General features: G+C 42.9%; 1 protein-coding gene across 4 annotated transcripts in view; it reads right to left on the bottom strand.

Moving 5' to 3' along the window:
• The window catches only part of Vps8 (vacuolar protein sorting 8), a 962,017-nt gene that overhangs the window by 612,307 nt on the left and 331,279 nt on the right, over positions 1 to 18,431 (bottom strand). For 3 of the 4 annotated variants that reach the window (XM_070531351.1, XM_070531354.1, XM_070531352.1), the window contains exon 15: positions 6,412 to 6,498. The exons of the other annotated variant lie outside the window; for it this stretch is intronic. In XM_070531351.1, coding sequence (XP_070387452.1) covers positions 6,412 to 6,498 — 87 coding nt within the window. The remainder of the gene's footprint in view (positions 1 to 6,411; positions 6,499 to 18,431) is intronic. 4 annotated transcript variants of the gene reach the window in all.

Here is an 18,431-nt window from a genome sequence, read left to right as displayed (position 1 = left end):
CGGTTTGCAAAAGACATTTCGACACAAGGTACGTTTGCACGTGTTTAAGCATATAAAACAAGTTGAGGCTTGCACGTGTTAACAAATTGTGGGGTTTAACGACCCCATGTGATGCACGGGCTGTGAGTATAGCTGTAGTGGAGAGCTCCAGATTAATATAGACGATCGGAAGTTCTTTAACGTGCACTGACATCATACACCACATAGGTGCATTTTGCATTTCGGCCGAAAGAGAGGAAAAGGAGTCTGGGACAATGCTCATCCGTGCCTGCGAAAAAGGCCGCAGAGACGACAATGCGGCACCAAAGTCATTAACTTAATATCCTCAAATACCGTACCTGCAACCCAGAGCCGGTTGTTGCTACGCACGCTCGACGATCCGGTGATAGCAATTTCAATGGCATTGACAAAAACAAGTCGGCACTGTTTCTGTAATGTTGGCTTCGGAGCGCGCAGTTGATCATTTGACGTCATTTTGCACCACGTGATCGCGCTCGGCGAATAGCAGTGCGAGCGGCGCCGGAAAAGTTATGCACAACTCTGCTCCCTGCGGGAGCATACACAGGAACACTAATCGTCACAAGACATCGATGTTGCCAGATTCGAGACAGTGGTTAACGAGAAGAAAAGGGGTTAACTGTGGGGCTTGATTTTTATTAGTCGTATAAGAAGCCAACAAACAAGAAATTTAATTTATTGATGATAGAGAGGTCGACCTGAGCTAGTGCACTCTAGTCTGCTACTCTGCACTGGGGAGGAGGGAAGAGTAGTGAAAGTACTGAGATGGGTGATGATAAGAGAGCAGGATGTCTACCAAGTTGACATTTCCAAATGCCCCGAGTTTTACAAGTTTTCCTTGAGTGCCTTTGCAAAATTTCATGAGTGACACAGAACTTTGTTTTACGTCAAGACAGGCTGACACTATATTGCCCGATGCTGTCACTCTATAGCAATGATGCTAAAAAAACTACTTAATCCAGTTTGAATAGTAAGGAGTACCATTTATTTTATATAAAAAGATCAGAAGGGAGGGGTTAGTAAAATGCACAGCGAATAAAATATCTTTGAAAAAAGAAAGGCAAAACTCATTGCAAATCGAGCAGCACATTATCAAATACGAATAAACAGGAGATGCATACATAAACAAATGTTTTCGAATATCCACTTCAGTCCAGCTTATGATCGACTGTTGATACATATGGTTGAAACAGAGGTGGTGCTTAAGACTCTACTGAAAGCAAATCAAGGTGATAGAATGACTCAGAGCATTTTATGATGAGTCAAACACAGAGTAACTAAATATTTGAATATTGTAAAGTCAGTCATGCTACCGTTTTTCCATAAAAAGGATTAAATCCCCCGTTTGAATTACATGCACAAATTATTCAGTGGCCTCAAGCATTTTAAGAAAGAAAAAATATATATTACAAGGTTGCTACCAACATGCCCCACATCAAGCGTCACGTAAAACATGGTAGTGCGCCTTCACCAAAGCGATACTCTGTAACGATACGTATAACTCAGAAGCAACATGGAAGTAATTTAGGTTATTAGAATGTTCAATTTGCCCTAAGCTTAATGTTTGTGCTCTATTTGTTGCTACCACGGCAAGCAAATGGCAAAAATAGGTCGCGTCTACAAACGTGGATGCCGTGACTGAAAAAGTACGAGTTATTTTTATCAATTTATAGCAAGCTCAATAGTACGAGGCCCGAACTTTGTCCCAAGTGAGAGTCTCAACAGCTGGTGTGTTAACCTCAATTGTCCTGACATACTCTCAGCCTGCGCACAATGTCTCAGTTCAGAGTTTCAATGCTTTAAAGAGTTTATTTTGGCTTGGATGAGGGACAGCTGCATTTCGTCATCAGCCAACACTTTGCTTTCTGAACTCAAGCTCCTTGAAAGAAGCGGCAGTAGGCTTCCTTTCCCGTTCATTCCTCAATGCGTAGGTCCTTTCTATTCTCGTCTTCCTTCCACCACGTGTTTGCGCCATGGACCATTTGAAGCATCCTCTTTGTCAGATCTACAGTCAAAGTCCAATTTTTCCGACTCCTTAGAGGCCGCGAAACGGGCCGTAAAATCGGGCAATCCAAAAAAATGAATGCATGTCTCTTACTGCCATCAAAGGCTCAAATCGCCACAGGCGCATTCGAAAAGGCCTACCTGCCCACTTATTAGGTATTACGGTGCTCTTACTGAGACAGATGATGGATGGATGCGTGTATAATTAAGTAATAGATGCTGTGTCCCGTGACAATTGCCCCTTTTCATGCTTGTTATGCTTCACTGCAATACTTTCTCGTATGCTTCACCGCGTAACATATCTGTATCGAGGCGAAGCTGACTTTTGGGAACCGGCATTATGCAACGTGCCGTGCTTTCCGAGCTTCGAAGCCAATAGCAAGGACCACAAAGACGGAGTCGGTGTCTTTGCTTACAGCAGCGAATTCTTTCAATCAAAAACACGGCGCCAAACGGCAAGAAGCTTAATAGCGAACGTTGAAGCAGCTAGGCCTAGCGTTTACTATGGCGGTGAAGTAATCAAAATGGCGGCAGTGGTGGCTTTGATTAATGCTATTTCGGACCTGCGGTCACGGCAGAAAGTGCGGAAAATCGGATGGCGAAGGGCTCTTGCGTCCGAAATTTCAGACGTTCTTATACACTGACTGTCAGTTATTGACTGTATGCAGTACGTGAACGTGCCGCGGAGCCGTCGAGAGTCAGGAGAGTCGGTCATTGACTGAACACTGGCAACTCCTCCAGCCGACGACACGTCGCCAAAAGACGATTCGTTATGATCGCTCTCTGTTAGGCAAGCCAGCATTACCGCGACTTTCGTTCCCTTTCAGTAAAGTTACAGATAATTTTCCCTGACAGAAGCACAAATTCTCTTAGTTTTCCCTGAGTATTTCCAGACTATTCAAAATCCCTGAGAATTCCCGGTTTTCCCGGTTGGAAGACACGCTGGGAGAAGTGGCGAGTGCCTTATCTATGTTATACAGTGGTCCTACTAGAGCTGCTCTTGTAGCTTTAGTTGCCCACATTGAAGTTGCAGTGTCAGGAAATGGGCCGAGGATAGTGTCCTCTGACAGTGGTTGCCCGCCAACGCTGGCTAGGGAACTTTCCAGTGTCCTTCATTCCAGCATACATGCTGGGCAATCTCAGAATATGTGTTCCGGCGTTTCAGGCGTCTGGCAGTGTTGACAATGAGGGCTGTTCAACCGGCCGATGAGGTGTGCGTAGCGACGGGTGAAAGCAACGCCCAGCTGAATCCTGTGTAGCAATGACGTTTTATTCCGCATAACCTCCACGGGGAAACAAAATTTACCATCTGGGTCAATCATATGTATGCGCGTCCCAGGATGTTGTCATCGTGGGCACTGTATACCTTTGGAAAGGTCCTGCATGAGTGCCTTGATCATAGAGTTGGTGTCAGGTCACGAGTAGGCAATCCGTACTTCATCAGAGGAAGAGAATGCAGATCTTGCCTCACTGTCAGCGAGTTCATTGCCAATCACACCACAATGACTAATCCTGGGAGTGTAAGCCAGCGCAGCCACTCACAAATCATGGCGGCGGATGTGGAACACTCTTTCTGCCAGAGGCGTCACGAAAACATTATCTTTTTGGGTGAAGGCAACTGGTCAATAAACCCACACATGCTGCCTGTGGTTATGAGTTCACGCACATTGGAGGTGCCAGCACAGTTGCAGCAGTGGTTGGGGCAGACCCATGGGAGGTGCGGTGAGCGCGGCGCCGCTTGTGTCGGCGTAGTGTGGTGCTGTATAAAAAAAAAATCTGATTTCATAATGAATGCTGCCGGTGTATGTAGCCCATGTATGCAGCCCAAATGGCTTTGCTGGTAATCTGTCACCATATGAATGTTGGGGCCCCACTAATTTTTTCTTTTTCTTTTTCTTTCCTTCTTTTTTGCAACAGCGCCAAAGACAGATGTCATCAATTCGAGCAAACAAATGCAAGAAAATATTATTATGAGACTGGTAAGAGTGGAAACATCTTAAAGTCATTTTATGACCACTACGCGCTGGTGGGCTTTGGTCACTAGTGAATGAAGGTACCCTCTTCTACTGCGCTATCGCTAGCCTCTAATCGAACACGTCGCCATGGAAAGCAATCAATAGTCACACTGTTAATTAATGAGCAATTAACTAAGCAGCTACACCTCACAGTTAATATGACTATAGTCACTAGTGATTACTAGTAAATAACATGCTATGTTCTCCCTGTTATACAAATGATATAGTCGTGGACATCAAATGAACTGTGATAAAACGATTGATTCAACTATGATTACTGGGAAATGGTATGATTAAGCCCAGAGTGATAATGAATCATTTATTTTACTGGTACAATGGTAGCTTTCGTACGTGCAAGTCGCCACTGATATCAATCAAAAGGTCATTAAATGAGTATTTGTTTGGTTACCGCTGCCGGCTGATTATGCCTGGTCATTAATGATTACTAGTAATGTGCTCCGTTCAATGTTAATTCTCACAGTTTCACATAGCTCAGCGTCACGGATATGAAATGAAAAGTCATAAATACGACGATTCACTTATAATAACTAGGAGATGGTAGCACTGACTCACTAGTGATCATAAATCGCTTTGTTTAGTATGATAATGATAGACTTCATTTGGGCACGTTGAACTCATTTCTAGAGTTTTACGTGCCTAAACCACAATTAGATAAGGCACGCCATAGTGGGGGACTCCGGGTTAACTTTGTCCACCAGTGTATGTTTAACTTGCCCCCAATGCACGGGACACAGGCATCTTTTCATTTCGTCCCCATCGAAATGCGGCCGCCACGGCCGAGATTTGATCCCATGACCTCGTGCTTAGCAGCGCAACACCACAGCTGTTAAAGCCCTGTGGCAGGTCATTCGGGCAGCTCATGATTGGTATCAATCAAAAAGTATGAGTATTTCTTTTGTTAGCATTGGCAACTGTTAACGTCCATTTATGAGTGATCACTAGTGATACGATTGCTTGGATTTTCCAGCGTTCTGTACAGTGTGGACTCATGCATATCAAATGAAAAGGCACCTAAACAGTGATTGAATTGTAACTAGGAGATGGTAGTATTGTGTCACTAGCCATCACAAATCGCTGTTTAGTATCACAGTGGTAGCTTTCATTCGTGCACATCGTCATTGATATCAACCACGAGTTTTTTGTTACCATTTCGATAACCAATCATGCCAAGTCATTGGTGATCATTAATAATACGTTCAGTTCAATGTGCTCTTACTTTTAAACACTACAGCATCATAGATATCAAATGAAAAGTCATAAAAATGGCAACTGAAGTGTGCTAGCTAGGAGATGAGATGGTTGAAGCACTAGTGATCATGAATAACTTTGTTTAGTATGACAGTAGTAATCTTTATTCAGGGTGTCTTTTCCCTGAGTGCCTTTGCGAAATTCCCTGAGTGATGCAGAACTATGTTTTATGTCAAGATGTGCTGAAACCATATCGCCAGATGCTGTCACTAAGTAAGCATATGAAAAAAAATTTAAAAAAAATGACTTAATCCAATTTGAATACTAAGGAGTAGTGTTTATGTAAATCAAAAAGAGAATAGAAGGGAGGGGTTAGTAAAATGCACAGCAAATAAAGATGTTTCGTACTAAATTCCAAATCAAGTCGGACATTCTCAAACACGAATAAAAAGGAGATGCATACAGAAGCAAATATTTTCGAATATGAGCTCAGTGGTATTTGGCCCGAACTTTGTCACAATTGACATTCTCTCTCAACAGATCGTAAATCAACCTTAACTGTCCTGACTTACTCTCAGCCTCACTGTGTTTAACTGCTTTAAAGAGGTTATTTTGGCATCAGCCAATACTTTGTTTTTTGAGCTCAAGCTTCTTCAAAACAGCGGCTGCATGCTTCCTTTCCCATACATTCCTCAATGTGTAGGTCCTCTTTGTCCTTTTCCTCCTTCCACTGCTTGTTCGGACCATGGATTATTTGAAGCATATTTTTTTTTGTGACAGCGTGTCTTCTGGCATAAAGAATTATTTACACGTGTAAATACACGCCGGATTCTCGGAGGAAGTCCAGCAGCGTCCGGTCTTCAGCATCTTCTTGGTCAGTTGTACAGTCAACGTCTGATTTTTCGGCCTAGGGGCCGCAAAAACGTCCAAAAAAATCGGCCAGTTGGAAAAAATGAATGCATGCCTTTTACTGCCCTTAAGGGCTCGAACTGCCACAGGCACATTTGAAAAAGCTCTGAAGGCCTGCCCTGTTGATAGACACCCTGAGGTAGCTTTCTGGTGCATGATAGGTATGGTGTCAAGGAAAAGAGACAGGTGGATCTTATGCCATTCTTCAAGGTAAGCCAAAAATACCCTCCTGTGAAAAGCATGGCACCTTACATACCATTGCCTTGCTGACGTTGCCGCCTGTAGCATGCCCTTTGAAGTGGCTTGTACCATAGACCATCTGCACATCTGACATGTCCAGCACCTGGACACAGCAAGAGGTGCACTCATACAGACACTGCAACTATGAGAACGGAAAAGGTTCCTAGCCATTGGCTGATGGCAACCAAAAATGCTAGCCATCAGAGTTTACGCTTGTAGATTATCACTTCACTCAATGTATGAGAACACTAGGGCAGCTTTGGCTTTCAACCTCATGCAGTGGAAAAAGAGGAAATGTGCAGGTGTGCATATCCCGACACTTTTGTGCTATGCTGCAATCATTGTCCAATGGTGGCACATTCAGTCAAATTAAAAAATTATATTATGGGGTTTTATGTGCCAAAACCACAGGAGGAGGCGGAGAAGGAGGAGAAACATTTATTTAAAAAAAAAACATGAAAGGACAAGCAGGTGTCTTTCTGCTTGTGCGGGACGCGCCCTTAGTCCAGGGCTCCTGTGGCTTTTGCTGTCTTCCTGGCCCACCGCACCAGTTGCTGCTGGTTACGAGGGTCCGAACTAGTCAGCACGGCCTCCTACTGCTCAGGTGTGGGGTTGGGTATTTGCGGGGCCACCTTGACGTTGGGGCACACCCATGTGGTGTGATATAGGGAGGCGTAATCATTACAGAGGGAAGGGAACATCTGTATGAATATAGTGTAGGGTGTATTGCGTGCAGTCTGCTTAAATGGGGGGTATGTATTGGTTTGTAGTTGCCATGTTACAGCGTCCACAATCTATTTATGAGGCACGCCGTAGTGGGGGTCTCTGAAATAATTTGGACCACCTGGAATTCTTTAACGTGCACCTAAATCTAAGTACACGGGTGTTTAAGGATTTCGCCCCCATCAATATGTGGCCACCATGGCCGGGATTCGATCCCCCAACCTTGTGCTTAGCAGCCGAACACTACAGGCACTGAGCAACCACGGCGGGTGCACATTCAGTCAAAGGCAGAGCAGAAGGTATTTGCGCCACAAATATCCTTGACTATTTAGACTATGATGTCCCACAGTGTCCCAGTCCTGGGTAAGCGCACCTGGTCCTCAGCAGGCATTGGACTACTCAACAGAAACGAAAATATGACATCCGTCACCAGAGCGACATGCTGTGTGTATGCAAGTGCTCAGAATGTCCAAGTGTTGGTAGAGGATGATCCATAAGCATGGGCAGTTGAAACATATGAAATCATAGAAAAGTAGTTTCAGAGATAGTGTCAACCCTGATCGAGTATTAAATTTAATTTTGAAGCACTGCTATCGAGGCTACACACATGGACATAGTGAAGCAAGTTCTATGCTTGGCAGCCTGTGAATAACACTAACGGCCAAATTTACTCACTCAAAGGTTTGACACCACATTATTTGCCTTTCAAATACTTCTGCGGAAGATGCGCTCACAAGAAAGCTCATAAAAGAGAAATATTGTCACCCACCTGTATTGTAGCTTCATGCTACAGTCGGGTGGATCACAGTTTTTCACTTTCATGATAGAGGTTACAGAGCACAACCTATGTAAACCATTCTGAATTGTAATGATGCCAAGGCAATAGCTGCAAACATATGAAGGATGATGAGTAATGCTGACTGCAAACCTTGCTTACTCCACAGCCGGACAACTAGCTTTAAATGACCACATCTTTGCAAGTGGCCTACAATTGCCACAAAAACTGGTCCTAAATGCAATTTTATAGATGAGTTTTCCAGTCAAGTGTCACCCCTGGTGTCATAGCCATATCGGAACATTTAATCCCCAAGTTAGGCATCAAATAAAATTTATTTAAAAAAGCCTGATACAGATTCTGAAATCGTGCACATTGGTACGAGAATAGTCATGGTGGAATTCAGTAGCAAATTAAGCAGTTGACCCCTTGGTGTCACTATTGCTGCTGCTCATGCTATTTGAATTTCCACATCCTATCCCTTCATTTTACGGAGCAGTTAATTGCATGTTTGTGAGACTGGACAATTTGATGTCTGGGTTTCATTCTTTTTACCTGGCTATTATTAGCAAGATTCACTTGTCATATTTGATCACAGTGTAAGAAGAACAGGTGTTTTGACAGAAGCGCTAAATGCATCTCACTAGTGCTGGCCATCTCACTAAGGTGGTGCAGCATGCAACTAGAAGGCTGGGGCGCTGACGTTCCCTGGGCGCCATGTTGGACGTTGCAGCCTGTGCTTTTCAGAAGAGTGTTTTCAATGTTACTGTCTTTACGATTTATAAATGCTGCTGCATTTTTCTACTTTTCCATAAAAAAAGTATTTCCCTAAATCTGGAGCTCAGACTAAGAATCTTTTGCTGAGGCAGAAATTGAATTCTGGGGTTTTATGAGCCAAAACCACAATTTGATTACAAGGCACACCATTGTGGGAGGCCCCAGATTAATTTTGACCATCAGGGAATCTTTAATGTGCCCCCAATTCACGGGACCACAGGCGTTTCTACATTTCACCCCCATTGAAATGCGACCGCCATGGCCGGGATTTCATCCCGCAACCTCGTGCTTAGCAGCGCAACACCATAGGCATTAAGGCACTGCGACAAGTGCTAAAGCAGAAAGCAATTTAACTTTGCTAGTTGAACAAAGAGTTGCTATCACTGCATTCACTGCGTTCTCCCTTTCATTTTGCATGAAGGCAGTGTGCTACAGATTGCTGCATAGTTTCCACACAAATAGAAGCACCTTTACGTAATGCAGTAAATTAACTTTCATGTGTTTCATAGGCTCAAACGAAAATGAAGTATAGCTGTACACGTTTCATGCTCTATGAAGACTTGAAGCTACAAATTGACAGACAGCTAATTTATTATAAGTTATGCCACCGCCCCTCATGCATCACGGTTTCATTATGGTTCACAATAGAAGGCAATGCTTTTTTTTCTCTCTTTTTTTATTAAAAATTCATGAGGGAAAAGAGGTGACATAAAAAAGCAACTTGCAAGCCAGAAAAATGCCAATCAATGGGCAGAAGGCATATACCCTGAGTGGCCTTTCACACAGCTAGATTTTACATGAGCTCAAATTTGCTCTTCTAGACATGAGAACAGCTCCATTGTGCACTTATGTCCATGTCCTTGTCCTGCAGGCCAGGTCAAAATGCTTCTCGCAACCATAGTCTTCTAGTCATAGGGCTCGGCGAGGAAGACTGACGAAGACTCAATGCTGAAGGCTTAATGGTCAAGTAAAAGTTGCAAAATGAACAGCATGTTGTCTACCTGCATCGCTTATCAGAGCATGCTTTCAGGCATCTTCACAGGCAAGAGCAAACAATGCAACCGCACTATCGAAGGCATTATTGTCGGTTACAACGCCAGAGTAATTCAAATGATCAACGATGAAGCCTTAAAGGGGCCCTGAACAACCCCTTGAGCTTGGTGAAATAACATAGTCCGCCGGTAGCATATGCTGCTGTGAAATTTTCAGCCAAGTTGCGCTGTCGTACGCGGTCCGTGGAGCTTGCAAGCGGAGCGCGAAGTCACCTTTTTCTCAAATGCTCTTGCTTCAAAAACCCCATGATCCTCGCTCTTTTGTGTGTGCTCTATTTCGTCATAAAGCACACCCCAACACGCGGCTGCTATTGGTCACTGCGCTCTGCTACACCGTGGCCACCGCAAGGTGTCGCCACGAGTCCAGTGGCTAAGCGCACTGCGGCTCTCTGAAGACAGCCGCGTTTGGTTTACGTTTAGCGCGGCATAGGCACCAAATCGGAAATTTGAACTGCGCACCATGGTGACGTATCCGCCGTAGCCTTCGCAGTGCAAGGCATTGGAGGAGGAAGGGGAGCACAGCTGAGGCCGTGCTTGATTGCCAATAACTCCGCTTCTGCTGAACGCATTGATGTACCTTTTGCGGCAAAGTGGTTCTGAAATAGCCTATCTTCATTTCAGATGTCTTTCTCCACTTCGATAAGAAGTGGTTCAGGGCCCCCTTTAAAAGTAAATAAATTAGCCTTTATTTCAGTTTATGCATTTAACATGCAATCATAATAATTTATGGAGGTTCAAATTTCACACTTTTCCAATCTCCTTACGTGCGCCGATTTCCTGACATTATGCTAGTCATACTCGTATTGGGTTGCAGACACAACCACTTCCTGTCCAATCGAATGGTCAAACTTAAAACAATCCGTATCATACTTAAAAACTAAACTGGGAGTGACGTCTTTCTCAATAATTTAGAGCATCAGATATTTTTCAATCGAATATAAGTATTCATGCCTCAGATGAAATCTTCAGAACATGTCAAAATCCTTTCAACAGAATTCCAACAGTCTGTCACGAACAAGAAGAAAGGGGGTTAACCGAGGGGCCAGATTTTTTATTTATCATATCATAAGAAGCCAACAACAAAGACACCAAGGACAACACAGGGGAAATTACTCGTACTTACTAACTGAAATAAAGAAATTATGAATTAATGGAAATGAAAGTGCATGAAAAAACAACTTGCCGCAGGTGTATAACAATCCCACGTCTTCGCATTATGCGCGCAATGCTCTACCAATCGAGCTACCACGGCACCGTCTTCCCTATCACTTTCTGGGGTATTTATGTGTTACTGCTAGAACTAACCCCCCTGGGAGTGTTAGCCAGTATCACCATTCATAAACCCCGGCAGTGGATGTGGAACATCCTTTCTGCCGCAGGCATCACGAGTATGTGATCTTTTTGGGTGAAGGCAACTGGTCAATAAAGCCACATGTGCTACCTGAAGGCATCAATGTTGCCGTATTCGAGACCCTTGTTATGTAATGAATGAGAAGAACGCGGATTTAACCAAGGGGCCCAATTTTTATTAATCATATAGTCAAAAAGACTATATGTATGTAGTTGATCGACAGTCTGCTTGCTACCCGACAAAAAGCACCAAAACTTGCCAAAGATGAGCCTTTCATAAAAGAAACAAGGGTTTTGTCACATAAATTATTGCGGGCATTTCCGAGTTTGGAAACCAGATCTTCTTTGAGAGCATGCACATCAGTATTGTGAACCTTTAATTTCGGCTTCCGTGCTAAGCGACGATTTAAGTTTATAATATGTATCCAGGTTGATCCAATGATTGCGATGCCTCATTTTCTTTCGCTGGACGGGAATAAACCTATTCATGCATTCAGCTACTATAGCCCTGAACCTGTTCCAAATGTACGAGACGTCTCCTCCGTGTTCGAAATTCGGAAAATTTAAATGTAAAATGTCAAGAACCCATTAGTCATCTGCAGCCGAAAAATCATGGAATGTTTTTACTATTGGTGGTACTTTCCTGCCATGTGCGTTTAAAGTTATATGGACTAATTCATGATCAGCAATGCCATTCATGATGGACACATTGCAGCCTTCAGAAAAGTTTTTAAGAAATGGACAATCAAGGATCGCTGCAGTCGTTTCCGTGACACATGTAGGAGCATTAACCAGCTGCGTTAGGTCACGAGAGAAAGCTTCATCAAAAACGAGACGTGCACTCTCGGCATCATTGGAATCTACGATATTTAAAGAGTTCCAGTTAATGCCTGGCAAGTTGAAATCACCAGTGAGCACAAATTTTTGATTTGGTCTTATCAAGCTCTCAAGATGATCAGCCAGTTTCAGTGAACACTACAGGCCGATGCAACTCTAGCTCCACTGTATAGTCGCAGTCTTCACTGAGAAACGATTGAAGACAGGTGGTTGCTCTATTCATCCTCAACTGACATGGCACACTGTTATAAGGAGCCAACAAACAAAGACACCAAGGACAACACAGGAGACAACCAAGGACAACACATAATTTCTTTATTTCAATTAGTAAGTACAAGTAATTTCCCCTGAGCTGTTGGCTTTTTGTTGGCTTTTTATAACAGCATGTCATGTCAGTTGAGGATGAACAGAGAAACCCCATGTCTTCAATCTTCTCTCAGTGAAAACTGCAACTATACAGCGGAGCTAGAGTTGCATAGGCCTGCAGTGTTCACTGAAGCTAGAATGCATACAGCAACCCGTTGGTTTTATAGAACCTTAATAAAAACATATAATGGAAGCACAGATAATCACAATGCCTTAAAACTGGCATCTCTCTCTGCCAGCAGACTGTTTCTTCAATTCCTCTCAACTAGGGATGTGCAAATGTTCAAAACTTTTGAATAACGAATCTAAAATTGTTCTATTCAATTTGGTCTTGAATTGAATAGGTTTTAACCCGACTATACTGAGAACTTTTACACTGAATTATCTGTTATATCGAGCAACTTCTGAACACTGTAAAGGTATAATGAGAATGTATAGAAAAATATATGATTACATTGAACAAAAATAGCACCCACTACCAAAGCTGCCCCAGAAGCTGGCTTTCCTGTGTGGCAGCCGGGTGAGTTGCGAAGACCCCCTCAGAAAAAGTGGTTTAGCCTGACTGCACCTGCGTGGCTCTATCGTGCAAATGCGCTGCGGGTGGGCACCCTCCTACAGAAGATGATCCTGGCCTGCCCTGCAGTGCTCACTCACACCTTTTCCTGCACATTTGAGGGCTTGAGGCTTAAGGAGGTTCATAATTTGTTATTGATACGGAATCGTGCCTGGAAATATTGTGGATTGCATTACGTCTGTCACCGTCTGTAACTTGTGCTGTTGGGGTGTGTTATCGCCCACCTAATTCACCTGAGGAATTCCCTGAACACCTGAATGAATCTTTAACTCACATTCAGAACAAATTTCCACGCGCACCAGTATTCCTGGCTGGCGACTTCAATTATCCGAATATTGATTGGAAAACATGCAGGCCCCTCCACGGCACAAGAAAGCGTGAATGCCAGAATTTTCTGGATGTGTTAACACTTTTCAATCTGCACCAAATTGTTTCCACACCTACGCGTGGTCATTCGCTCTTAGATCTTGCACTGACAACGGAACCGGAGAAGACATCTGTACACGTTTTAGATGGCATCAGTGACCACATGATACTGCAGTGCGATTATACAGTAGTCAGGAATAAACCAGAAAAACAGAAAAAAATTATATTTGATTATACAGGAGCAAATGTTGACGCTCTTCTTAATGAACTATCATTATTCTGTACAGATGTTTTCCACTCTTTCAATATGCGGGATGCAAATGAGAACTGGTTCCTAATTCGTGATAAACTAACTCTGCTGAAAGATAAACACGTGCCTAAGGTCACCATCACCACATCTACAGAAAGCACATGGTTCACAAGACATGTGAAACGATGCATAAACAAAAAGAAACGGTTGTACGCAAAAGCTAAACTGACAGCATCTGAACATGATTGGAACAACTACCGCACACATGAGCAACTGTGCAAAAGTGAAATTGAATCAGCGAAGGACAAGTTTTATAACAGTGACCTTTCACACGTTAAAAAACAACCCTAAAAAATTTTGGCGGGTTGTTAATCCAAATTACAGTTCAAACTCCTCAGTATCCATAAATAAAGAAGGTAATCTTCTTACTTCCCTTGAAGTAGCAGAGGAATTTAACAAATTTTTCTGCTCAGTATTCACTCATGAGGGCCCCTTACCTACTGACCTACAATTCCCAACGCTGTGCCAAACTATGCCTGACATAACTGTCACGCCAGAAGGCGTATATTCAGCCATAGACCGTCTCCCTATTAACTCGGCACCCGGCCCCGATGGAATATGTCCTAAATTGCTAAAAATAGCAAAGCCTGTAATATGCCCAATGTTGGCTGCAATTTTTCAGCAATCTATAGATACGGGCTGTGTCCCAAACGACTGGAAAATTGCGCGTGTTATACCCGTTTTCAAATCTGGTGATGCCTCTAACCCGTCAAATTACAGACCAATTTCGCTAACCAACATCAGCTGCAAATTACTAGAACACATAATCTCATCGGCCATCATGAGCTATCTGGCGAAGCATAACTTCTTTTTTGCGAATCAGCACGGCTTTCTCCACGGTCGATCTTGCGAAACACAACTGTTCAAATTAATTAATTGACCTTCATCGCGCTGTTCATGCTCACTCTAAAATAGACGCCGTATTTGTAGATTTCGCCAAAGCGTTCGACAAAGTTCCACACAAACGTCTAATTAAAAAACTTGACAATCTGAACATTAATTCGAAGGTTATTTTTTGGATTAACAATTTTTTGGCCAATCGCTACCAATCAGTCTTTGTTAATGGTCATTCATCAACCCTCTCCCACGTTAAATCTGGAGTACCACAAGGGTCTGTACTTGGACCTATCTTATTCTTAGTTTATATTAATGACACAAGCAATAACCTGAGTTCTACGGTCAGATTGTTCGCAGATGATTGCCTGATATACAGGCAAATAATTGAACCTTCTGATTCACTTCAACTACAATCGGACTTAGACAAGATTAACAATTGGTGCACACAATGGCAAATGGAAATTAATACCTCGAAAACAAAAGTCGTGACATTTTCTACAAAAACTGACCCAGAACCTTGTTATTACTTTCTAAACGGCATGACCGTAGAATCGGTACCGGTCATAAAATATTTAGGGATCCATTTAGCATCCGACCTTTCATGGAACATTCACATAGATGCGGTCATTAACAAGGCTTCTAAAACACTCGGATTTCTCAGACGAAATCTGCGTTCAGCTAATGCAGACACTAAGTATTTAGCATACACCACATTAGTGCGCTCGCAGTTGGATTACGCCTCTTTGATCTGGAACCCATACCAAGCATACTTAATAACAAAATTAGAGTCTCTTCAAAATAAAGCCTCTCGATTCATATCGAAGAACTACTCGCATACGGCAAGCGTCACTGAAATAAAGAAAGCTCTCAAGTTACCTCCTCTCGAAAGACGTAGAACGCTTTTCATACTGTCCTTTTTCCACAAATTATATCACAGCCACTCTTCCTTTGCTATATCCCATCTCACGCCAGCGCATCGAATATTCCCACGCATTGACCACCAACTCAAAGTCGAACCCATCTTTGCTGGCACTAACCTCTTCTTTCATTCGCCGCTCGTCCTAGCCATCCGTCAATGGAATCTTCTGCCTGGCACCATTGCATCTGTCATTGATTACGAAGCGTTTGTAACCAGCCTGAAATGTCACCTTGGGCTGTAACTTTCATTCTTCCCCTCTCACTTCACACATGTGTATGTATATATAACGCTACTCTCTATAACAATTGAATGTTTGTTGATTATTGTTGATATGTATCTTTATATTTTGTTTTTATATTTAGCATGCTGTTAATGGTAAGCGACTTCTGTACACATCGTAGTACTGCGTTGCTTTGTACTAACTGTTGTTCCCCCCCTATGTAATGCCTGCTGGGCCTTTAGGGTATTTGAATAAAAAAAAAAAAAGGCCCTGCACACTCATATTCCAATGATCACCACAGAGAGCAACAAAATCAACCACGGCATGTTTCAGCATGAAGCGAATGCAGTGGATCGACTCAACTCTCTTTTATCTCAAAATACAGGCAGCCACCAATTGTACTATTGCACTTCACATTAGGAGCGTGTTGTAGTGACAAATTTTGTTGCAAGATTTCACTGAAATCAACGAAGAGTACTTATAACATAGTATCATGCATAGGCTAAAGAAGCTGTTGTTTATACAGCCTTTCTTCTTTAAATAGTACACAACACCTCTTAGCGGTTATTGCTTCAGCTGACACTTGGTCGTGAGCAGCTTATTGACATCAATCTCTTATGTGACGTCATGGTTTGTTTCGCCAATTTGAATTATGCAGGAGTAGAACAATGCAACGGCTTGCAGTTCCTATGCACAGTGTCATGTAAGGTTGCGCTACTTTTTTTTTTGCTGAATATATCCCAGCCAGTTTAGGCATCACCCTTTTAATAGCTGCAGCCACCGAGGAACTACGTTCTAACCTGTTAATTTTTACTAGCTCAATTGCTTCAGCAGCATGAAGCCACATTCTAAATCTGCCACCGGAGGAACACCTGGTTTGCAGACTGACGATGTACACACTGGCGAGTAAAAACACACAGCTTGTGCTTATTACCGTTGACATTCTTAGCATGTCACAAGGAAACGACACATTACAATCGACAAGTTTTGAACACGCCAAATTCTGTCAGCCATGGCTAAAATCTGAGTTTCCTAAAGCAATGTGGTTTCTTTTAAAAGTGGGTTGTTGATTCAATAAATGTGTATTCTCAAAAGTTATTGCCGGCCAAAGCATTGTGAAAAACACTGCAAAAGTCATGTCACTGCGTTAAAACGGGTACGCATACATCTAACTTCTTGCATGCATGTTTGTAGCACATATATCAATGCAAAATAGATATGAACTGTCTAGTTAGTAAAAGTTGCACTTGAAAAGCAGTGTTGTGTGCTGAACCTTGCTGCTAAGTTCAGTGGAATAGTCCATAAGTGTTGCTGGGCATGGGGAGCCCCATTTACAGAAAGTAGATATATTTATCAGTGTTAGCCAGTAAAAGTTGCACTTGAAAAGCAGTGTTGTGTGCTGAACCTTGCTGCTAAGTTCAGTGGAATAGTCCATAAGTGTTGCTGGGCATGGGGAGCCCCATTTACAGAAAGTAGATATATTTATCAGTGTTAGCCAGTAAAAGCTGCACTTGAAAAGCAGTGTTGTTTGCTGAACCTTGCTGCTAAGTTCAGTGGAATAGTTCAGCAGTGTTGCCGGGCATGGGGGTGCCCCATTTACAGAAAGTATATATATTTATCAGTGTTAGCCCGTAAAAGCTGCACTTGAAAAGCAGTGTTGTTTGCTGAACCTTGCTGCTAAGTTCAGTGGAATAGTTCAGCAGTGTTGCTGGGCATGGGGAGCCCCATTTACAGAAAGTATATATATTTATCAGTGTTAGCCAGTAAAAGCTGCACTTGAAAAGCAGTGTTGTGTGCTGAACCTTGCTGCTAAGTTCAGTGGAATAGTTCAGCAGTGTTGCTGGGCATGGGGAGCCCCATTTACAGAAAGTATATATATTTATCAGTGTTAGCCAGTAAAAGCTGCACTTGAAAAGCAGTGTTGTGTGCTGAACCTTGCTGCTAAGTTCAGTGGAATAGTTCAGCAGTGTTGCTGGGCATGGGGGAGCCCCATTTACAGAAAGTATATATATTTATCAGTGTTAGCCAGTAAAAGTTGCACTTGAAAAGCAGTGTTGTGTGCTGAACCTTGCTGCTAAGTTCAGTGGAATAGTTCAGCAGTGTTGCTGGGCATGGGGAGCCCCATTTACAGAAAGTATATATATTTATCAGTGTTAGCCAGTAAAAGCTGCACTTGAAAAGCAGTGTTGTGTGCTGAACCTTGCTGCTAAGTTCAGTGGAATAGTTCAGCAGTGTTGCTGGGCATGGGGAGCCCCATTTACAGAAAGTATATATATTTATCAGTGTTAGCCAGTAAAAGCTGCACTTGAAAAGCAGTGTTGTGTGCTGAACCTTGCTGCTAAGTTCAGTGGAATAGTTCAGCAGTGTTGCTGGGCATGGGGAGCCCCATTTACAGAAAGTATATATATTTATCAGTGTTAGCCAGTAAAAGCTGCACTTGAAAAGCAGTGTTGTGTGCTGAACCTTGCTGCTAAGTTCAGTGGAATAGTTCAGCAGTGTTGCTGGGCATGGGGAGCCCCATTTACAGAAAGTATATATATTTATCAGTGTTAGCCAGTAAAAGCTGCACTTGAAAAGCAGTGTTGTGTGCTGAACCTTGCTGCTAAGTTCAGTGGAATAGTTCAGCAGTGTTGCTGGGCATGGGGAGCCCCATTTACAGAAAGTATATATATTTATCAGTGTTAGCCAGTAAAAGCTGCACTTGAAAAGCAGTGTTGTGTGCTGAACCTTGCTGCTAAGTTCAGTGGAATAGTTCAGCAGTGTTGCTGGGCATGGGGAGCCCCATTTACAGAAAGTATATATATTTATCAGTGTTAGCCAGTAAAAGCTGCACTTGAAAAGCAGTGTTGTGTGCTGAACCTTGCTGCTAAGTTCAGTGGAATAGTTCAGCAGTGTTGCTGGGCATGGGGGAGCCCCATTTACAGAAAGTA

This window comes from Dermacentor albipictus, chromosome 1 (assembly GCF_038994185.2).
Source record: "Dermacentor albipictus isolate Rhodes 1998 colony chromosome 1, USDA_Dalb.pri_finalv2, whole genome shotgun sequence".
Taxonomy (NCBI): Eukaryota; Metazoa; Arthropoda; class Arachnida; order Ixodida; family Ixodidae; genus Dermacentor; species Dermacentor albipictus.
Note: the sequence above shows the minus strand (reverse complement) of the source record. Positions and strands in the feature narration are given on the sequence as shown.